Here is a 24,560-nt window from a genome sequence, read left to right as displayed (position 1 = left end):
GAATAGTTGCTACTGTAACAGTTACTACATAATGCCACTCGCGCTCTAATAAATCTATCCAACAAGAACTTCTATTTCGTTTGCGCCTTTCATCTTAAATTAGGATTTTGTTGGCGTTCGCGTGTTTTATTGAATCAAATTGCTGAATTTTTGTGGTGAATTGATTAATAATGACCAAATTATCGATTTGGTTCATATAGAGTCGATTATTTGTTGGTTGTTTCATCTGATCTACCCTTCACTGCATTATCTCGGGCGGTTGCAACATATTTTGATTCTTTTTGTTTCAATTTACGAATCTAAACCAGGTAAACCCTCACTTGACGGTAAATGGCATATATACTATCAAATCGAATTGCGTCGACGCTTAAGAAATTTGTTTGTGCAGTTATTCAGGTCTTCAATCGGCCTTTGGGGATTAAATTTTCAAAAGGATATGTGCAAATTAGGTCAGTTTAGTTCATAATTGATCTTTCAGCCATCCCAATTTTAAGGTTTTAATTGATTATAACTGTTTATATTGCTTTGATCTTAATTATTTTGCTTCTTCCTATTGATATTTTCCATTAGAACTCCATGATTCATCATGCTTATTGTTGAAAACAGAACAATTGTGTCAAAAGCGTATTTAGAATGCATAAAATTTCTTAGTAAAAATTGATTCTCATTATAATAATATAGTTTGAAAGTGATATGGTTGAAATATAGGTGACATTACTGTAAAAGCTAAGACTTAAATGCAGTCTTCATTAAAAGAACTTGAAGATGTGTTGTCAAGTTATCATATCTCTTCAAAATCAATATGAATATTTTTTTTAGCTTAATAACATTAATTATGACATGCCTTTATATGATCTCCTATATGATGTTGAGAGGTATTCATGTTTTACTAATTTATTATTAAAAAAATACTTTTGATGTGATTTATTTATCTTTTTATTTTAGGTTTATATTTGTGCTTCAAGGATCAGTCAAATTCACTAATGCTTCTGGAACTGATCAAAAATTGACGGTAAGTAATCGTTTTGTTCTCTATATAAGTATATATGTTTTGCAAGAATTAATTTAGCATTTTATTAATACCAACAAATATGGATCTTAATAAGGTTAAGGAACTGTATCTGTTTTGAGTTCGGAAATATTATTTTGGCTTTACTCTCTATTTGAATTATAGGTAGATCTGTTTGCTTACATACCTCCTAACTTAGAACACCTCTTTGAAAGTTATGAATAAGCCACACTTGTTATATTCATACGAAAGTACATTATTTCTTTGATTTATTATTTGATTATTAAGAAATCACAACGTCTATAAACATTCACTTTTATATAGATATGCTTATGTAAGCCTATTGTCGGTTCCACTGATCAACAACTACTTCTTGACAACCCTGGAGAGGTACACGTGATTTTTAGTTAAATATATTTAACTTAACCCATTTGACCTGTATTCTTTTTATTTAAATATTTTAGCATAACCCAATTGATCTGTTAGGTATAAAATTGGTTGGTATTACTTTAACCGTATGTAATTACTATATGCTACTATGGATATTATTAAAGATGTTAAAAGGATACTATAATGAGAGCTCCTAGGATTAGGTATGAAACTACCTTAATATGCTTTACTGTGCATTTTTCGTGTTTGTTTTCATTTTTAAAGTTATAGTAAAAAGAAAAAAAACAATTATTGTTATTATTTAGTACCCCTACCAGTTAAAAAGAATGCAACTTAGCGGGACACTTTGCGTGAGACCTGCATACCTTCTTTATATCATCATTTATGCTACATGTACTTGAAATTCAAAAAAATATCGTTTGATGTTTGGATATGATACTATTGTTTGAAGTTATAGCAATAATTATGATCATTTAACAGAAAAAACAAATTAGGTAAAGCCTAATGCTATTTACCTTTAAATTGTCAGTGTCTTATTACTATAGCAAGTTGACTTTTCAGAAGACATTTTCACATTAAATGCTTACTTTTTACACATTAGACTATTAGAGTGGTGAGTGACTATTGCTCAAACGAACTTGGATTTGAAGAAATCATAAACGGATCCGGCCTCCGTCACTTAGGAAACACATATCTGTGTTCGAAACCATGAAGGTTTTTTGGGAATACCAATAGATATGAAAGGGTTTTTTAGATTTATTTTTCCTCTTGCTCTTCCAAAAAATAGATCTAGAAGTCAAAAAAGAGATATCGAAGATGTGGTTCGTTGTCGGGTCCCACAGATGACGCTAATGAAGAAACACCACTTCAACCCCACCCGGGTCGAACGGATGTTCTCTGGTTTTGAACATGAACAAAGTCACATCTCGGTCTTCTTCTCAGGTTGCTCAAGACCTGTCATGGAAAACGGGGAATGGAGGTGACTCCTAAAAGTTTCTTCTTTTTTACAGACACAAAAAATGGTGGAAGCCAAGAAAGTCCAAGAGAGGATCCTTTCAAATGAAAGATGAAGGCTCCCTATATTATATAGGAGCTCCATGCCCACCATCATAAAACCCTAACCTTAATGGGTCAAACCCGGCTAGGGGTTACCTCCACAACCCCCAGCCTATTGACATTGATTAGTAAACAATTATAAAATAACAAATACAAAGCATAACGTAATAAGTACAGGGTCGTACCAGGGAGGTTTAGGACCCTACCTCTATAGCTATACATATAGTATTTGATGTGATATAGTTCCGCCCAACGCTGTTTGATTCAGTTTTTACCCTTAACCATCACCATAACTAATGACTTCGGTTATGGGATTTCTTTAACAACAAACAAAGCTGAACTTCAATTATGTTAATCGATTATGAAGCTCGGTTTTTATTAATGTCGTTAATGCAATTTTTTATGAGACTATGATAGAGATGGAACAATCTGATTGACTACGATGAAGAGAGTGTAGATTGTAGGGAGAAAATTCATTTTGAAGAAGTTAAATAATAAATGACAAGTAGTGGCGGACCCAATTTTTTTTAGCCATTTACATATATTCTTTTCTTAAGAGGCTTTTTTGCAACTAGTATGCCAAAAATTGAAAAATATTTCAACGGACACTGTCTCGCCGGAAGCACCAACTCAGAATCGAACAAACGTTACAATCTCGCCGGAGACAGAATCAAAATCGAACGGAGCTTGAATGGAGACACTGAAGCAGATTCGTTCTCTGCTTGTTGCTGTTGTCTTCTTTCTTTTTCCGCCTAGGGCGAAGTATAGTTAGGGCCAAGGGTGACCTCTACCCCTCCGTATTATTGCGCAATATTGTAAATTTATTCGTTTTCATCCGAAAATATTTATACATAGTGTAAATTTGCCTGTATTTGTTTGAAAATTTGATCTCGCCCCCCCTCCTTTTACGAACATTTTATACGTATTTACGTCCGACTTCCTCGATGTCTTCCTCCAAACTTCGCCTATGCTTAGCATTGCCTGAAGGGAGAGTAGACGAGGCCGAGTGTAAGGCGGGTGCCCTACTTTCTCGCTGGATGGATTTAGTCATTCACATAATTCGGAAATCAGAGTGAATTACAACATTTTGCGGAAATAAAAGTCAATTATTCATACATAACATAAACATCTTCTCTTAAACATAAATAACATAAGTCTTAAACATAAAACATAAATGACATGATAGTCTTCTTCATAACGATGCCAGTCTTCCTCTTATTGCCACGTGTCCTCATCAAGCAACTTGTCTCATTCTACTGGCCTGCGTGTTTACTAAAAGTCAGCTACGCTGAGTGAGTTATAGATAATCAATTAACATACAATACATTCACGTCCATACTTATACGCGTCCGAAGATACGTATTTCATGCTTTACTTACTATTACTCATTCATACATACATTATATACTTGCATACGTGCTTACATATTTTCTTTCATACTTTCCTAAGATATACCATAAACTATTCTGTTTCTTCTATCTCAGACATTCTTAGGGTCTGGTCCCTACTATCTCAGTTATTATTAGGATCCGGTCCCTTTTGTCTCAATCTCAGATACTATTAGGGTCTGCTCCCTGTCATCTCAGATATTATTAGGGTCTGGTCCCTTCGTTTCGCTTCACCATACATTCATACCAGTTCCATCAGCTATCCATACTTTCACATCATACGTACATACTTTACCTGTCTTATGTATATAACGCATATACACATATTCCTTCATATAATCATCATATAATAATAACATTCAATGCACAATCATGCATGTATCTTATACTTATCACTTAGGATAAGTATTTTATCTATCACATAGAGTATGCACACAGCCCCGAAAAATGTCACAGAGAAAGGAGCTAGAACTCACCTGGATCCTGTTACGTTCACCGTTAATAGTAATTCCCTTCCTGAGTTGTTCGCGGCTAACTGTTTAATAAGGTATACGTATTAATCCTCTATAATCTCTTGTCATTCATTTCTTAAGTTAACGGGGTTAACTTTTGAGTTAACCGAACCGACACGAAACCTTCTTAACCGTTCATGTTAATTTAATATACTTGGCATTATCTTATTATTAAACCGTCTTTATTAGTTTATATTCTTTACGACATTTATTATTATCGTATTTATATTTATTATTATATTAGTTAATTACTATTCATTCCTATCATTATTATATAATTATTTATTTTCGTAAGTCATCCTTCGTTCATGAACTCCTTTTTACCTTCTCCATTTATAACGGACTTTTACGTTTAAATGTTACCAAACGGGTCCCATAAACCATTGGTTTGACATGAGGCGGGTTGGTTTGGGTTCTAAATGAGTCGGGTCTCGGGTTCGGGTTCGGGTTCGTTTAGTTTAGCATCCAAGTATTTTATTCTTATTAATTAATAAATTCTTATTATTATTATTATTGTTGTGGTTATAATAAACACTCACCAACCCCCATTCCCTTCATATTCTTTTCTTCTTCTTTATTCTTTCTCTCTCTTAAATCCGACAGCCACCGCCACCCCTCACCTTCCGGCCACGCCAGACGCTGGCCATCCCTTGCCCTACCCCGTCGCTTGTTCCGTCTCCCTTGCCAGCCCCCATGACCATCATAACGAAGGAAAGGATTCGCACGGTAAGAAATTTGCACGGCGTTCGCATGGGATGCGAATCCATCACTTTCGCATGGAGGGTTTCGCACAGGATGCGAATCCATCAATTTCGCATGGAGGGTTTCGCACGGGATGACTTCGCATGCCAATATTCGAACGGCTATGCGAATCCTTCATGTTCGCACGCGGGTTCTTCAGATCTGGTTCTCCCTTGGTCTATAACTCGAGCCGTTGGTGAACAATATGAAGAACAGGGGACCATTTCGTTTCAGTTGCTTTTGGGTTCGTTTTTCGTGGCTGATTTGAGTTGTTTGGGCTCCGGGTTCAGTAGTTCGAGCCTCCATTTTTTAAATCTGGTTTGGGTTCTTAGTCTTGTCCGAACTGTAGGGATCCGGGTCTCGGTGAACCATGTTTACACCGATTTATTATCATTATTTTCATTTTGGCAAGTCTCTGATTATTGTTATTATTGCTAGATTTGTTTGGATTTTGTTTATGTCGGTTTCGTGTTCGTTTCTCAAAATTCTTTGTTCATTTATGATTGTCTTAACTGTCTTAACGAAAATAGAATGAAATGAGAAAGAAACGAAAGGATGATTAAATCTTAAAATATAACATTTACCTTTGATTAACTAGATCTTGAATGGATGGAATTGGATTTGGAATGTTTGGTGTACAGGAGGTTTATGAGTGTGACAAATGACGATGAAATGATGAGGATAGGAATGTAGAGTTTTAGGGTTTAAATAGACAGTCCAATGGCTTTTAAACCATAATCCCTCCCAAGTCCATTAACCTCTCCTAATCCTATTCATATTCTACATATAATTTAATCAATATAACATCACATGATACGATCACTAAAATAAACCGACTTACTTTATTCATTTATTTATTTAATGAAACGAGGACGTTACACCGAATTGTGTGAATGGAGAAGACGGTTGGTTTTTTCAGTTGGGGATTGAAAATATTGAAAAGGGTAACTGAACATTAGAAGGGGAATATATAATTAAAATTTTACTATGAAGAAGTATATAATTATAAGGCTTAAAAATAGCTTTAACCAAAATTTTGTGGAACAAGTAGAATTTTGAAGTATAATATACACTCAAAAAGTTTTAGTGTGAATTCATGCTCCCTCCTTTGGGGTCGGCGAGCATGCCCATGACGAGTTTTGTGTATTTCTTTTGATTAATTGTTATATTAAAATATAAAGTTGGTGATAGTGACGGAGAGAAGAGAAGGAACCAGCATAACATCATGTCGTGTGTCTTGCATTAAAATTTGATGAAACTTTGAGTTTACTTCTTATAATTTTGTTGGTTTATTTAATTTATTTTTATCTAAACCAATTTTCTTTGGTTCTTTAGTTTACCATCGTTTGTATTCTTTTAATTAACTGAAAGAATTTTATATACTAATAGATGTAAGCATAGTTTGGTTTGGTTATCGGTCAATGGTCGGTTAAGATTAATGGAGAGCCTACGAATGTCTTTGGGCTAAGGTGGAAGAGATAGATAACCAATCAGAAAAAGGTGACTCCAAAATACAAATGGTATAACTGTATAAAGAGATAGATACGATAAGTAAAAGAGAAAGGATGAGGTTCGTGGGGTTTTTTTTGCTAGTTGCCAACGTGAAGAAGAGAGGGGGGTCCGTGAGTCATCCCGATAACTCACCTACTGTGTCTAAAAAGTCTAAAACATAGATTGAATGTGGTATTATGTCCTAGCACATGAAATTATAACAAATCACACAAGATCATATAATTTTATAAAAAAAAATAAAGCATTTGGAATTTGAAAAATCATGCTGCTAAAGAGAGTGTTATTGGTTTAACACCCTCTAGACAAATTTGCTCCTATTTTTAAACAAATTTGATTTGGGTGTTATGTGGGAGGTTGAACATTATTGAAACTGACAGATTCGATACAAAAAAAATAATAATAATAATAATAAAGGTTATGCAATTTGTTTGTCAAACTGTTGGAATCGTATTGAAACTACATAAGTTGGCACCTCAACTATGTTAAAATTAGAATACATATAATTTGAAAGTTTAACCTACCTACTTGTTTAACCATTTAACTTTGTTATTAACTTATTACCCATCAAACCCTTTTTTAACGTGCCAACCAAACACAATTACAAGCGTGGCCGAAGTCCTGAAAGCTAATTGATCGTGCATTTTTAGTTTAGTGTACATGTTTAGCTGATAACCTATTGAGCCCGGAAGTATTGTACGGAAGTATCATCAGGCACATGACCAAAGCATAACAAACTTGTACCAGATTTAACACAATTAGATAATGTGTTTGAAGTTTGACCAATTAACAACTCAAACCCGTTTAAACGAAACACAAACCAACAGATTTCATGATAGGCTCATATTGATCGGAAATTCACACTCTAAACCAAATACTACTTTCGCCCGATATCCTTTATCAAGAACATCGACTGTAGCATAAAACCATCACCATCTCGGGTTTTGATGATCGATCCCCTGAAACATACAAACTTTTGCAATTTGCGTCACGTTTCACAGTAATACAGTATCACATGAAACAATCTTTTACACTAACCAAAAAATACAAGTCACTAATGTTTGTGACTGATCAAAACCTCCCTAACAAAACGTAATTAATTCTGTTGTTGCGTGATTACACCTTTATATTACACACAGATACACTAATCTCCCTGCCTTACTTCCACCATGTACACCTACAACAATTTCATTTTCTTGTTTTTCCCTCTTTAATCATCATTTTTTAAAACGAGTTATGGTTTTTTCTTTTTTTTTTGTGGTGTCAAAAAGCGTGTATACCTTTTTAACATTTTTATCAATATAGCACAACCCGGAGAAGCCCGGGCTGGGGTTCAGAGTAGTCAAGGCCTTCTTCCTCCAGGAGGTATCTTTGGACAGCAACGGGGAGTCTAGCTGGCGTGCGGGTCCCTTTTGTGTGGTGGCCCGTTCCAACACATATGTAGACTTGCATTCGGTTCTCTGCTGACCTGGCAATGCTTCTTAGTGTCATGAGATCTCGCTTTAGAACATGGATTGCTTCGTTCACGTGTAGCCCGTGAAGATCGATTATTCTTTCTTGTCCTCTTCCGTTTCCATGAGTATCTAGACTTGCCGGGTTCCTACAGAATTAAAATGAGCAAATGAAAGAAATTAAAATATTAATTATTTTGCAAAATAATTGTTTAAAAAAAAAACTAACCTCTGATAGTAAATAGATTCTTGAGCCTTTTCATGAGCAGCCTTCATTTGCATGTTGTGTAATTGCCCTTTTACACTCAGTTCCTTAGCTAAAGCCTTGTGACCAACAAGATAAGCCTGGCGTGCCTGCATACACGGCAAAAATCGGTGTGCTTAAAAAACAAATTTTGATGATAAATAATTAGTATGAATGTAGTACTCGGAATCTTTCGACTCCAAGTGCTTGCAATCACTGGGATTAATTCACCAATTTGTGGTCTGATAGCTTTCAAGTTTAAATATGATGGCGTTATCAGAAAGTAGTTTAGATTCAAGTCTAGAGCAATGAGCAATTTCTATCATGTGAAAAAGCTTCTTTTATGTGCTAAATTGTGAATGAACTTTGCAAATGCAACGCCAAATGTTATGACTATAATCTGTACTATAAGAACTGGTCTTTTTGTAATTTTTTTCTCAAAATTTAATCATTTGAAATTATTGTGTGCACCTAGAATTATTGAATTTATGTTATTGCAAATATACAGTCTAGACTCTAGAGTTACTTCAATGAGATAGTAGATGGTAGGGTGTAAACGAGTTGAGCAACTTGTGAGCTACACAATATCGGCTCGTTAAAAGCTCTAACCGAACCAAACTTAAACGAGCTCCGGTGAGCTCTAGGCTAACCTTGAGCTCATTTGATAATCAAGCTCAAGCCTTGAATTTTATAAACCTAACTTGACTACACTCACGAGCCTAAATGAATCTATTATTTATATATAGTAATTTCTATTCAACATAATAAATTATAATTATATTATTATAATAATTATAACTTAATTTATATAAAATTATAAACAAGCGTATGTATATATATATATAGCAGTAATTGCACATGTATACGAATAAAAAAATAAATAAATAACATACAATAAGCGAGAAAATCTAGAGCTTTAGGCCTAAAGCTCGAAAATTAGCCGAGCTCTCGTAAGTTCAATGAGTAGAGCCCTAGTACATGACAAGCAAAGTTTAAAAGTACGGAATCGAGCCTCGAGGCGTTTTCCCTTAGCCTCAAGAGGCGTAAGCCTCGAGGCGAACCAAGGCGTAAGCCCGAGGCGGAATTAAAAATATGTATATTTTTTATATATCTTAAAAGAAATAAAATACTAGACATCAAACAAAGAACTTTCATAACTAAATATAAAAAATAATAATACAAAACAAAACTTTGCACTTCAATATATAAATTTATAATGTTAATTTGTAGTTTTTATGTATAAATTTACAAATTTAAGGACTAAATGTAAGCTACTGAAGATAGAAGGGTTAAATGTTAAAGTACACAAACTAATTTGACACTTTTGTGTAAAGATTTACAAGTTCCAGGGACTCAGGTAAAACACTGAAACAGAGGGGGTTAAATGCCAAAACATTTAAACTTATTTAAACCTAAATCTCTAAAACGTAAGTTCCACTGTCGCCGCTCGCCTCTTTCATCCTGATTTCCCCGGTTGCTTTCTCCCTTCTTCTTGATTTCCGGCGTCAGAATTTGCCATCATATGGATGCTATTGATGTTTTTCCGCCTCAATCAATTTCACCGCCTCACCGTTTTTCGGCCGCCTCAGACCTTGGAAGCGTACGTATATTCTCAAACCTAGAGGCGCTGCCTCATAATCGGTTTGTTGCCGCCTCGTCTCGAGGCGCGCCTTGAGGCGCCGCCTCATTCCGTTTTTTTAAACCATGATGACAAGAAGACAATGCATACGTGGATGATTGCATAGTTAGAAAACAACAAAGAAGAGATGAACAAAGAATACTGTTCTTTATATAATATATTTTTCTGAAGACTATAGTCAAATAGCTTGCACAATCTAACTAAGAAGAAAATAGATGACCATAGACAAGCTTATTACATGCTTATCAAATATTCCAGCAGAGCTATCTCAGTGGCTTGAACTTTAATCTAGGGCACCTTAACATGATACCTAAGAATACTTCATGTAAAATCTTTTTTTTGTTATTTTCCAAAAGAGAATCCTCTGTCCTTAATTACTTCTACCTTCATGGCATCTTCATAATGTTTTTCAACACATACCAAATATTACATTTTATTTATGACATGACCTAATTATAACTTGTACTATTGTGTTCTTTCATTATTAGTCTAAGAAAGGTAACTTTTATAACTGTTTTCATAATGATCATCGCATCTGATCAATCACTTTTGTTCATTCTCATTGCTTAGTAAAATGACTGTCTCTAATTGATCTAAGGCCTTAAAACTACTACAGATGAACATGATCATGTATCCACAGGCTAATCATATGAGAAATTGCCTTGTCCATGTATTCACGTTTGAAACAAAAAGTCAACTCACCTTCACACAACCTCATATAGAAGCATATGAGAAACACATATGCTGATGACTCCACGCTTACTAGGAATTCCTTCTATATGTGTTATTTCGTTTTCACAACTAATTTTTATAACTTCATCATTCAATAAAAGAAGAGTGAAATTATAAAATGCATCAAACATAAAAAGCCATACCTGTTCAAAATACGCGTTGCGTAGACGTGCATGATCACGAGCTTCACCCCGCATTTCCGAGTACATATTTGCTGCGATCTCACAAAGTTAAAGTGCATGCACACTCACACAATTCATTTAACCAAAACAATATTGTTTAACTAAATAATATATATTTCACCAAAAACATTACCGACTGCGTCACCAGTTTCAAGCCAGACAGGAGCCGCACGGGTTGCACCACGGTTAGCCAACCGATCCCCAAAACTGCTTCTTCCATAACCGCCAACTAAGCTCTGAGAGCTTCTACTTGATCCAATGGTGGAATTTGAATGGCTTTTATCAAACTTCCATATGCTCGATTCAAGTGGTGCGGTTTTTCTAACTGCAGCAGCAAAATCTGTAGCACCTAAAGATGGAGCGGTTGATGAAGATTTAAACATGAGTAACTCTTTATCCAATGAACGATAATTATTAACATTCGGGTGCTGATCGTGTCCAGGAAACGTTGGCACGTTATTATGATTATCGGTTGGAGAGAGTGCAGGGAAATCCATAGCACTGAGATTTGGAGCAGATGCTGATAATGTCTTGGAGTTCAGATTCTGGTTCAAACTGTTATCTACCTGAAGCTGCAATTATATATATAAACAAAGCAGGCTAAACAGCATATTTATGCATAGATACAAATAGATATCAATTCCATTTGGGTCGGTTTTAGGTTCAAACCGAACCAAAAAACTGAAAATTCGGTTTTTGGGTTTTTAAAGCCATTCAGTTCTAACAGTTTTCAAAATGGTTCAGTTTGGTTTCAATCTTTTCATTTTTACCATCTGAGCTTGAAATTTTTTACTCGAAAATTAAAATGGGCCAAAATAATGAATTAGGGTCAAAGTTTATTTTTTAATTAATGATTAATTGATTATTACATATTTGGAACTATAACTTTTTGGCTACACCATTTATTAACTTATTACCGATTACTTATTGTTTTTTTAGAAAACTTAAGACCAGACCATTGCTTCTTTTTATCTGGCTCAGTTATTTCGGTTCTGTTACGTCGGGAATTCCGATGCCAGTTCAGCCATTTCAGTTTCATGCACACCCCTAACTCGACCCACAACATGTAAAAGCAGGATACATTAAAATATATATAATATACATATGGAGAGGTTCATTACAGAAGACTGAATTATTATGATTTGCAAATCATTTAAATTTCTGTAAGTAGTGAATCTTTTTGAAAACTTTTACTTCTAGCATACAAATATCTAGGTTATTAATTTGTTCATAAGTTTGTTTTCACTTTAAAACACTTACCTTTACATGTTTAGGTATGTGTATGTAAACTGTAGAAAATATACCTACACGTGCGCAAAACCTACATATGTGTAGGCTCTATAAATAAATATTGTTTATGTTCTTTCTGTTCTCACAAAAAAGTGTCCGAGTGTGTGTATACACACACATATACATACCTCAAGCTGAGTAAGCATCTCAATTGTCAAATTCAAATCACATCCATTAGCATAGTAAACTTCAGCAAGACTTTCAGCCGCAAAACCAGGAAACTGAGAAGCCAAAAACTCAAGTGAATTTACATCCGTACCCTCCACCTGCTGCTCATTAAGCATATCATCTATATACCCTTGACCAACATCACCATTATAATAAACCTCATCTACAACACCAGTAACCAACTGATCACCATTCATGTCCCACGGCTTCACTTGCTTATGTTGAAAATTAACTGCATTTTGATAACTGCCACCATTGATTTGATAAGAAGATAACCTTGAGTTCCCATTAACATCTGTTAATGATAGATTTGAAAAAGGAAGGCTGTTGATTGTTTGAGATTCTTCTCCCAAAACATTAAAGTCGGGAGTGATGTCATCAGGTAGCTGGTCCCGCCAGAACTGGTGCGCCACATCATCTGAGTTATTTGAAACAGATGATTCTGACCTGTTTAGTATTGATTTCCCGACTGTTGAACTTGAACCACCAAAAGTGCTGAAACTTGAAGACGTGTCTGCACCATTTGTGTTTCCGGATGGTGACCTTAAAGCAAACGGGACGAATTCAGCAGCATCTGGATTTAAACTTTTTGCTTTCCCTGTTGTGGTGCTAAGTGGTTTGTCAATGGCAGAAGGCCCTTTATTGAGCAGGCTCATTATTCTTTGAGGTATTAAATTGAAACTAATTCTATTGCGTAGGGTAAAACTCTAAATTCAAATCTGTAAATTGCAGCTGATATCACCCGTATCCTGAAACCAAAAAAAAAAACAAAAGAAAAGAAATTACAACACATTAACATCGTAGTAGATGCATACACCCGTTTTAGTCAAGAATTTGGTCAACTTTTGCATTATTAGTGAGGTTAAGAAAGAAATCCCATTCATAAACTTGTAAATTACATCAACATTCTCACAAAGAGTCCTTAAAACTAACACACATACATACACTATACACTATAGTGAATTGCAGCTGGCATTACCCCTATCCTGAACCCAAAAACAGAAAACTATAGCACATTAACATTTTAGTAGACGTATACACCCGTTTTAGTCAACTTCTGCATTACTTGTAAGGTTAAAGAATAAAATCTCAATTTAAAAACTTGCAAATTACATCAACGTTATCACATAGAGTCCTTAGAACTAAAACATGTGCGCGCACACACACGCATATATATATTATATATAGTGAAAGTGAATATAACATATATATAGGTCTACTGGAGAATTTTTAGCATTTTAGAATTTGAATCATCCAAATAACACAAAAGAACCATTCAAATATTTCACTCAACATTTTGTTCAATAAAAAACCGTTGTTTCAAATAACAGTGTAGTAGATGCATGAACCACTATTAGTCAACAATCTGGTCAACTTTTGCATTTATTAATGGCATTCAAGAGAAAAAAATCACATTCATAAACTCGTAAATTACATGAACATCCTCACATAACACACACACACAGTGACACTACAGTGAATAACAATTATATAAATTTCTAATTCATCCAAATAACAGAAAGCATCAACATTATTCCATTAAAAAGGTGCTGTTTCAAACAATTAACCAACAAACAAAGTTAAAAAGCTTATATCAACATAACCAAAACATACTCCACAAATTCACATAAAATCAAACATTCCCCAATCCTAATTAACCAACAAATCATATAATCATAATCAACACATCACAACCATAACCTACCAAATTTCCTAAAATCAAACCCTAATTTCACAGTACAACACTTTAACCACACAATCACAGCCTAAATCCACAATTCAACGCATTACGTAATCATCAACAGTAACAGATCTCAAAATTGAATCGAGAAACAATACAATCAATGAGATTCGATAAGATCTGGTGATAAATAGATGAATTACTATTATTATTCCTACCTTGACGAAGCTCAAGAGACCGCAGAAAATGGATCCATCGGCGGCCGGTGATGTGTGTTGAATACAGGACTATTATTTAATCTGAAATGAAATCAAGAGTGGAGATTATTAGTATTAGTATTAGTATTGAGTATAAGAAGGAATGAATGTGAGGTTTGGTTTGGTTTGGTTTGGTTTGGTTTGGTTTGGTTTGATGGTTGAGAATGAGTTAGCTAGATTAGATTAGATTAGATTAGATTAGATGAAAGGCATGACCACAGGCAAGCATAGCATCTATCCATCCGCATACACCACTCGCACTTACTCATAATACTTAAGTAGTTAGCGTTTTTTAACAAGTGTATGAAGCAAGAAGGTTAAAACTCATCATGTCTTAAACATTTTATTTTCTTCTTTAATTAATTTACATGTCACATCTTTATAATACACCATGTTTTTTCACTAGATTTAATCTTATCCTTTAACACATTAGATCCAATGGCCAATATCTCTTCTTAAACTTATTAAAATGCACTGTCTTCTTATTTTAGCTTCATCCATTACAATTTAAGCATAAATATTTTACATACCTATGTATTTTTATATGTGAACTTAAATATTAAGAATATATGCAATAAAATGCATGTTAAACTAACTGTATATGTGTCCACCTATGAAAACCCATGCCCTATTAAGTTCATATGTGTGACATAGCATTTGGGTTTGTGTAAAATTTGTGGATTCGTATCATATTTAGCCTGTCTACCAGTACATACAACCTATTTAACATCCCTTAACCATCTAATTGAAATATATAATCCGATCCATAAACTAAAAAGTTAATCTTTAACTTACAAATATTTAAAAAATTTTGTTTTACAAGAGTTTAAGAGGGTTTTTGTTAAACATTTAAAATGAGTGTTTGGTAATTTTGAATTATATTTTGAATATGTGATGATCTTACAAATATATTGAAAATTAAGCAGATTATATTTACAAAGGGACCGTTGCTGTAAAGTGGAGGTAAAAGAATAATCGTGTCCTAAAATATGGACTTTATCAAACTCCTCGTATGTTTTACGAGATTTCTTTTTAATTGTTTGTCTTTGGATCTTCCTATATCAGGTTAAGACATGTGAAACATGCTGCTTAGGGTATCAATTGAGTTTTGATTTCTAATAAATGAAATTAGTTGAAACGTTTTTTCTTAAAATAATTTGTGTAAGCAGTTACTCGATGTATACGACACATATCTCCAATCAAGTCACTATTAGCCGTGAAAGAAACAATCACTCGTTCCTTCCTATCATTTTTCCTCTATGTGTTTGCTTCTAGCGTTTGCTTCTAGTTAGTCTTTTAGTTCATGCACGATTGTAAATTGTGATATGAGATTAAACTTTGAACTAAATTTTATTGCAAATAAAAGGAGTTTGAAATACTAAGCCTATGAAATGAGAGGGTATGATGTCCACTTTCAAGTTTGGTCAAACAATTATTCGATTGATTACTAAATGTTGTGTTTGTTTTAGGTTATATATAGACAAATATTTGTTGTCAAATCAAATCTAGTTGGCATGGATCTAGCACACCAATTGTCGTATCTTTAACTACTTTCATCTAAAGGTCGAATCGTGACGATAAGGATACACTCAATTCAACCAACCAACCGTCTGATACACATGAACGAAACATTTCAATTTCTATAAATGTCAAAATCACCCTAAGCATGTAGAAATATTTTTCAATAATTCACCATTAATTCTGAGTGTAATCACGGGAAGATTAGTTGGACATGGTGACCTTAAATTCAGCAATCATGATTTTATTTCCAGTATTCGACCCTTAACCCCATACCCCTCCATAGTCTGTGTATCTGTTAACTAACAAAACACATTTTTAAGTTCAAGTCTCGTCTTATTTCAGTTTCATAGTCAATAAAAAAGGTGTAATTATTTAATAGTAGTTCGAATGGTTGTTTAAAAAAAATCTTATTTGAACTTCATAATAGTTGATTTTAATGAAATTTGAAACGTTTCTAGACAGGGGTAATTATTTAATAGTATTACCCGACCTTGATCTATGCACGGCTAATAGTAAAGTGGAGACTCGAGAACCGACCCTAATGTTAATAATTAGTTTAGGTTCATGACGGGTTGCTCGGGGTCCTAGAATCGATTGTTAGTATTGGACCAGTTTGTTTGATATGATATGGTTTTTAGTTGGGAATTTAGTGGGCTTGCATTGCAATATGCAGACAGCATACTAACAACATAAGAATTATAACTCTTGCTAATTATAATTAGTATCAGCCAACATATATTTTGCGTAAATCAAAAGTTTCTTTCAATCATACATATAATAAGTATATGTCACAAATGATAATTTCTTATAAAACTTGTCTTAAAAAACCCAATTCAAACTAGTAAATAAATCAAGTCAGAAAGATAATAACAAAATCAAACAATAGAACAACCAAGTATATAATTGATTTGAGATACAAACTAGTTCATGAGTCTTTCTTTAAACCCGTTACTAGCCCCGAACTCGGACCCAATTAACTCCAGATGCTATACCATGGAACCGACCCTATCAAACTATAAACGGGTTTCGTGGGTCTTACCGGGTTACAAAATTGGGCTGTTGTAGAAATATAAAAATAAAAAACAATTCGAATTTCAATTTCATAAATTTTGTTATTCCAAAAATTCATCATAAATTTTGATACATTATATAGCTACAACTATTTTCATTTCAGTTAGCAAAAATTCATCAAATTATTCCCTCAAGAATAATGGTTAAAGATACAGTTCTTCCAGTAGCAGTTAAACCAAACGATGACGTGGAATTAGTGAAATGCGAGTGCTGTAAATTAACAGAGGAGTGTACGCCGGCGTACATTGCTACGGTGAGGGCGAGTAACCATGGCCGTTGGATCTGTGGGCTGTGTACGGAGGCGATTAAGAAAGAAGTTGTTCGGAGGAAGCTTTGGATCGGCATATGAGAGTCTGCAAGAAGTTCCGATCGTCGATCAGGAATCCGGCGGAGGATCTCATCGCCGCCGTCAAACAGCTTCTGATCAGGAGCTTGGATTCTCCCAGGGTTGTTTGATTAAACCATGTCGTTTTGTGCTAATTCTGATGTTTTTGATGTAATGTTATTAATCTTGATCTTGATAATTTACGCCTAATCTTTAATTTTTTTTTTTATTTGGTTTTCTTTTTATTATTTTATACTATAATATTTAATTTGCTTCATATAAGTGTTAAATTATTATTATTATTAATATTATTATTTTGTTTTATACTTTAAAACCTGCATATCGAGACTACAAAAGAATACTTAAATTTGAGAGAGGATCATTTTTCCTAATCTATCGGCTATTTTTCATCCATAAGAAAATGAGTTGTTTTAGCTTTTCTTTGAATATATTAATCGACATCTGAGTGTTATTGTTGATGCTCTTGTTGCTTGTCTTCTATAAAATCCAACAGGATGTGAAAATGATTGACTAAGCCGCCCCTTTTTTTGCATTGACCGATACAGTTTGTATAAAGTAATTAATTTATTAAATATTAGTTTGTATAAAATATTGATTATATGAAAATAAAATTAAATATTGATTTATTTAAAACAGTGAGTATTCTATTTTTTTTATAAAGTAATTTATACTTTAAAGTAATCTATCTTTCTTGATCTTTACGGATGTAAAGTTTAAGTTAAAGAACATCATGATGAAGAAAGTTCATATAATGTTATTCTAACTTTATTTTTAATAGTTAAAAGTTCAATATGTATGTCATTTGCCAAATAAGTCATCTGCCTTATCCACGGTTTTTAGAGAGAGAAACTTTTGTAGTTTTTAGAGAAGTTTGTATTATATGATACAAAATCTGAATCTTAAGTCTACACTTTTGAAGCTTATAAATGCTTTCTCATTTATGTGTTGTAGACAATGATGTCATAGGTAAATTTGGTTGAACTACCATCTATGATCTTTTAACGTTATAACGCTTGGAAAAAAAATGCTTTAAAAAATTTGGTTGAGCTCTCAGGAGTTTTTTAGATTTTTGTTTTTTTAATTGTTTTGCTTATATTTTGTAACTAGAGTAGTAACCCGTGTATTACACGGGTTGAAAAATGATATAATATCGAATAAAAAATGTTTGCATATTCGATACAAGTTATATGTGAAATCAAACATGAAGTACATGTCATGGCATATGAAACAATTATAATTATGATATTATATTTAAAGCAAAACATGTTTTTCACATGACTTTCAAATATGTCATCCACGTTGAAGTAATAAGAAATTGTTAATAATATAACTTTAAGAAAGTCATAATTGAGCTAATTAATAAATAACAAATACTAATAAATGTATTAATTGTTATATCATTTAACATAAAAATTTGTTAAATTGAATGAATGGTAACTAAAAAATTAGTTAATTAGATAGAATATGTATAAATGGAAATTGATTAGTTGGCATCCTATGTGGATAGCATATTTAAAGACCATGTGGAAAAAGTGTCTTGCTTTAATATATTAGTTAGATTAGATGGTTTGTTTTATTTTTCAAAGTAGTTTTGTTTTGATTTCATACGTACGTATTAGTTTGTTACGTACATTATATATTTTAGGGAAAATTCTCAAAATAGCCCATTTTAGATAGAGAAATCTCATTTTAGCCCTTTTTTCCTCAAATTTTTTTATAATTTGGACTTGCAAGACGTTTTGGGAAAAGATAAAAATAAAGAGGGAGCAGGCCAAATTTCAAAAGAAAGTCAGGTAAAAGACGAGATTTGAGGAAATAATGCCGTGCAAGTCCAAATTATTTTGTAATCTTAGAGCAAAAGTCCAAATTTTTCCAAATTTTTTTTATTCAAAAAACCGTCTTGAGAAACCTGTTTTTTTATGTTTCCTACCTTTCCCGTCCATATTTTCAAATTCTTAGAAAAATATATTTTTTACAATTATACCCCTTAACCACCACCACCACCACCACCTTGAACCTCGGTGCTTGTGCCCTTTGATGGCACTGATCTGCCGAAAGAAACAGTATTATTCATACATGGATTTTAGAAAATGTTGGAGATTCATGAAGCTTTAATAATGTTTAGTGCCAGACAATTTAGATGGAAATACATCAATAATTTGTTGCAGCTCTCTGTTAGGGTTTTAAACTACTTTAATCAATCAAAATTTTCCAGTCCACAAATCTTATATATTTTCTCTTTGCCAACAGGAGACAAGTTCTTCCAGCAGTTCCATACTTTTTAGATTCTGTGCAGGTAACTTAATTTCTGTTAGATTCTGTTCCATGTTGCTAGCATGATTAATTAGTTCGCATTAGCACGATGGGGTGGGGGTGGTGGTGATTGGGTGGGGCCGACGTGATGGTGGTGGTTCAAGGTGGTGGTGGTGTTGGTGGTTAAGGGGTATAATTGTAAAAAATATATTTTTCTAAGAATTTGAAAAAATGGACGGGAAAGGTAGAAAACATAAAAAAAAAGTCTCTCAAGACGGTTTTTTGAATAAAAAAGATTTAGAAAAATTTGGACTTTTGCTCCAAGATTACAAAATAATTTAGACTTGCACGGCATTATTTCCCCAAATCTCGTCTTTTACCTGACTTTCTTTCGAAATTTGGCTTGCTCCCTCTTTATTTTTATCTTTTTCTAAAGCGTCTTGCAAATCCAAATTATAAAAAATTTTGAGGAAAAAATGGTTAAAATGGGACTTCTTTCTCTAAAATGCTATTTTGGGAATTTTCCCTATATTTTAACGTTTGAGCTATTTTAATTGAGATGTGTATGTTTTCAATTGAGATGTGTAAGTTTTTTTAGATTTTTAACGAACAAACATAAACGAACACAAACATGTTGGTTTTTAAAATGAACAAAAATGAACACAAATATTTGTCTTATGAAAAAGGGACGGTTGTTGTAGGTGATGGTGGTGGTTGATGCATGAGAGGAGAGGTTGACAATGGTGGGTGGCAATAGGAAGTTAACTGGTGATGGAGAGGATAGATCGATGACGGAGAATATGTAGATGAGAGAATTTAAATTAAGGTTTGATAATGAAAGAGTTTCACAAATAAATGAGATGTTATAACCCGTTTAAGGGCTATTCGGGTTTGGTGAGACACATGACATGCAAAAATTAGTGTTTGATTATAAAAAGATTTCACAAATAAATGAGATATAATAACCCATTTAAGGACTATTCGGTTTTTGTGAGACCAATACCCGTGAATTCGGGTTAAAAGCATGAGAAATCTTAAATCACAAATTAAGCAATCTGGTGGCTTGAGAAGGGGTGAAAAACAACCAGAGAGAGTAACACATATGATTGATTTTTTGATTGAACTAGTTTTTAACCCGGCGTGTTGCGCCAGGCATGTCGGTAAAACTCGGATAGTGGTAAATCCCAAGCATTGAGTCGGTAAGTCAATGCGAATTCGGTGACGCGCATTATCGTATCGGAATTAAAACCAAATGTAAAACAAAAAATTATAAACAATGAGGTGAACCAATGGGGTGGCATCGGTTGGTAAAACTCGACCGTTGCCGATTCCGGGCGTTAAGACGATGAGTCTACGGGAATAAAACAAAACCATTGGCGTTAAGCCGACTCGATGCGAATTCTGTCGGTATCAATTAGGTTCATTACATGTACGAGAATTGAACCTAAAAAATAATTTTGTCTTATTTAAAAGAAATAACAAATAAAACATAACTAAAAAAAGCTAATACAACAATTAATACATACATAGATGGATAAAAAGAAAAAGAAAAAGAAAAAGAGAGAGAGAGAAGAAAATGTGCTACAATGGGAACTTGAACTTAGGCCATTTAGTATATCAAGAATTAGGATGCATTTACAAGAATTAGGATGCATTTAATCAACAATCAAACCAACTCAACAATTTGAACAAATTTTGAAAATAATCATATAAATAGTTAAAGTTATAACCTTAAAAAAATTTTGTGACATTAAAATTCTCAATTATACTAATTTATAATTATTTATATAGATAGATAAATTTTGAAATATGTAAAGTACGCATCTAAGGCAAAATGGAAAATAATTCCATTCGTTGAAACTCTTAATTCATATCCTATCTCTACTTTCAATTCCCGCTCATCATTCTACTTTAGGTTTAATTTTAAGTTCAGATTTCTCTTTTTAAATTCGATTGCCGTATTGAAAGTTTTTAAAAATCGATTCTGATATGGTTTGTTTGTTTGTGATTCATCAGCTGTAAATGAACTTATTATTACTAAGAACTTATCATCAGTTGTAATTTGACACTCTCGTGAAGCGTTGTGAATTTTTTTTTCCAAACTACTGTTGGTGGAAAAACTATTTACCATTTTGGTGTTCATGAAAAACTATTTACCAAACTAGTGTTTTCTACATATTTTTCACATTTTACTTTTAAACCAACATATTAATGTATTTTTATTTCTTCTATTAGTTAATCTATTATCTATTTCTATTTCATACTTCTTATATATTTTCATCTTATTAATCCGATAGCTTTTTTTGATATATTTTTTTTCATTCATCATTTTCTAATTTTTTCCAAATCTTTTTTGTTTTAATTTTATTTCATCTCTTATTTGATTTTTATTGAGTTAATATATTTTCTTATCGTTTTCTTTTTCTAAAAAATATATATTTATTTTACGGTATTTGTTTTTGGGTTTGGTTCAGGTAGTGTAACGAACCTAATTAATAAAGTTTTATTCGCGTCGAATAGTCGTCGCAACACATAGTTTTACCGATTTTTAGTGTTATTTTTTTAACTATGGTAATTTTATAAATTTATTTTTCGGGTTTAGTTCCAGTATCGTGGAACCTAACCGATACTAACGCGAATTCAATTCCATCAGTACGGCTAGGTTCGCTATAGTACTGGAATAAATCAAAAAAGAATCGTAAAATATCACATTTAAAGAGGAAAAATAAGAAAAATACACCACGGGCGTTGGTAAAACCCAGAAATTGCGGCGACTATTCGACACGAATTCGGCCTGTATCGGTTAGGTTATACGATACTGGAACTAAACATGAAAACTAAATTTGTAAAATGAACATATTTAATATAAAAAATAACCACATAAAATGGTAAAACTCGGGCGTTGGTAAAACTTATATGCCGTGGCAACTATTTGACACAAATTTGATCGGAATTACGAAACTAAAACAAAACCCGAAAAATAAAATTCATAAACTGATCAATATATTCTAAAAACAAAAGGACAAAAAATTATATATTTAAAAAAATCAAATAAAGGAAGTAATAAAAAAAGAAAAATTTAGAATGAGTAACTAAAGAAAAATAAGAGAAGGTTGAATGAGAAAAAAAATGTATTGTATTGATCAAATCAAAATATATAGAAAAATAAAATAAAAATAGATAATAGAATAACTAATAGAAGAAATAAAAATACATTAATATGTTGATTTAAAAGTAAAAAGTGAAAAATGGATGGAAAACAATAGTTTGGTAAATAGTTTTTAATAAATACCAAAATAGTAAATAGTTTTTCCACCAACACTAGTTTAGAAAAAAACTCAAACGTTGTGTCGTTTTAACTAGATGTTGTGATGGTTCAGTAAGGGTGAAGGGTGAAGGGGGTTTGTTAACACTATCCAAATTCAAGCAACCAACCACACAAATCCACCTTACTTTTACATAGTGGTATTCCTTAATAACCCAATTCAATTTCCAAGAAAAAAAGAAAACCAGTCATGTGTACCCGATGAATCAGATAAGCTTCCCCAAATATGCCCTCTTCACCTTAACAAGATTAGTTTACCTTTGCTAGTGAGTAACCACCGTATATGTAACTATCAAACTTTGTAATAGATTAAACATTATACATTCTTGTAATTTACTAACAAGGACACATTTTTTTTGTGAAAGCCTTTTGTTCATTACGAACCAAATAAACAACAAGACTCAAATATCGACATGAGAAGTTTGTAGCTGTTTAAGAATTTACTCACCAGTATGAATTCTCAAGATCAAGTATAATCCATTGATAATAAGATGGCAATTTACACACAACCTGTTAACCATAGCCTAAACAGATATAACTTTTAACTAAGGGCAAACACCAGAAAGTTTGCCAAATTAATTTTCTGTATCAGCCCCTACAGAATATCCATCTTGTCAAACCAACCCCAAAAGTTTCATTGATGGATCTCGTCTACAATAAACATTGCAGGCTCACAGTTGGCAACATATCCAAAGTTTGAAGTGTTATGCTTTGTGTAAACCGCTGTTAATCTCCCTCTTGCTGCCCTCTGGTGGTATCGCACCATCATTCTCGATTAATCCCTATAAGAAAGAATCCCGCAAAAAACAAAAATTATCATAAACGCTTTAAACAAGTTCGTAAGTGTGTTATAACAAACATGTTTGAACAAATGTATTGAATATGTACATATGGAAATTAAAACGAAAAGAAAGATGAATGGCTTACAAAAGCTGATCTTGAGAGTATTTGGTATACCATTCACAAGTTTTGGACCATTTTTTGAACCCATAAAGGGTGCACTGAGCAGTGTAGACCGATGCTGCAGCCAATAATGATGGAGCGAATTTGAGCGTCTCGTATTCCACAAGGCAAAGATCCATCAAGAAAGGCGACATTTGGTCTAGTTTTAAGTCGGATTGAGCCGCCTTCAGAAATCTTTTTAAGAAAACATATGGGGTTGGAACTGATATATTGAAGTCCAATGTGTGCAGCATTAGATTTTCCTTAAAAACACAAAAACACTATATTATTATAAGACCATTATGAGCAAAAAAATTATAAAGAAAGGACCAAAATGAACAAACAGCTACGTATAAAAAAGACCAAAATCAACAAAAAAATCATGCAAAAAGTAGATTGAAACCAACAAAAAATTATACAACAAAAAGACCAAAATCAAGAAAAAACATTAAGTATTACCATTTCAAGAATTTCACTTCTTGAGTAAGTTTTGTCTGAGATGTAAATCAAATACGCGACAACGGGGGTCAAAACTTCCTCATATTTACAAGCCAACAGCATGGCAACCAAACCAACCAACTGCAACTTCTTTCTAGACACACTTTGCTTCGCCAAAAACCTGTCTATGATGTTAACCGTCAAGAACAGTGTTTCGTGTTGATAGTGACACAGATGATGCACCTGATTTGATTTCAAAATCTATTGTTAGTAGGTATTAATATATAAATAAAACATAAAAACAAAAGATAAAAAAAAATCTGTGAAGTTACCTCAATAAGCCAGTCAGCGAGTTTGGCTCTCATCCTCAAATTAATATCAAATTGTTGTGTAAACATATAGTTTGGCGAAACCA

The 24,560-nt window shown here is 33.1% G+C and overlaps 1 protein-coding gene across 2 annotated transcripts; it reads right to left on the bottom strand.

Annotated features, from left to right (window-relative positions):
• Positions 1-7,821: 7,821 nt before the first annotated feature.
• LOC143580074 (polyadenylate-binding protein-interacting protein 7-like) lies at positions 7,822-13,160 on the bottom strand. Of its 2 annotated transcripts, none has more exons than XM_077063204.1 (5): positions 12,272-13,160; positions 10,987-11,425; positions 10,815-10,885; positions 8,286-8,410; positions 7,822-8,205 (listed from the first exon to the last, which is right to left on the bottom strand). In XM_077063204.1, the coding sequence occupies exons 1-5, from the start codon at positions 12,965-12,967 to the stop codon at positions 7,902-7,904; spliced, it is 1,635 nt and encodes a 544-aa protein (XP_076919319.1). In that variant the 5' UTR covers positions 12,968-13,160; the 3' UTR covers positions 7,822-7,901. The 2 variants fall into 2 exon arrangements, with proteins under 2 accessions (XP_076919319.1, XP_076919320.1); XM_077063205.1 differs by having other exon boundaries at positions 10,987-11,419.
• Positions 13,161-24,560: the final 11,400 nt, after the last annotated feature.

This window comes from Bidens hawaiensis, unplaced genomic scaffold, assembly GCF_021521415.1.
Source record: "Bidens hawaiensis isolate Kalapana, Puna unplaced genomic scaffold, B.hawaiensis_p1.1 tig00030216_1, whole genome shotgun sequence".
Classification (NCBI taxonomy): Eukaryota; Viridiplantae; Streptophyta; class Magnoliopsida; order Asterales; family Asteraceae; genus Bidens; species Bidens hawaiensis.
The sequence above is the reverse complement of the archived record's forward strand: the minus strand, read 5'-3'. Positions and strand labels throughout refer to the sequence as shown.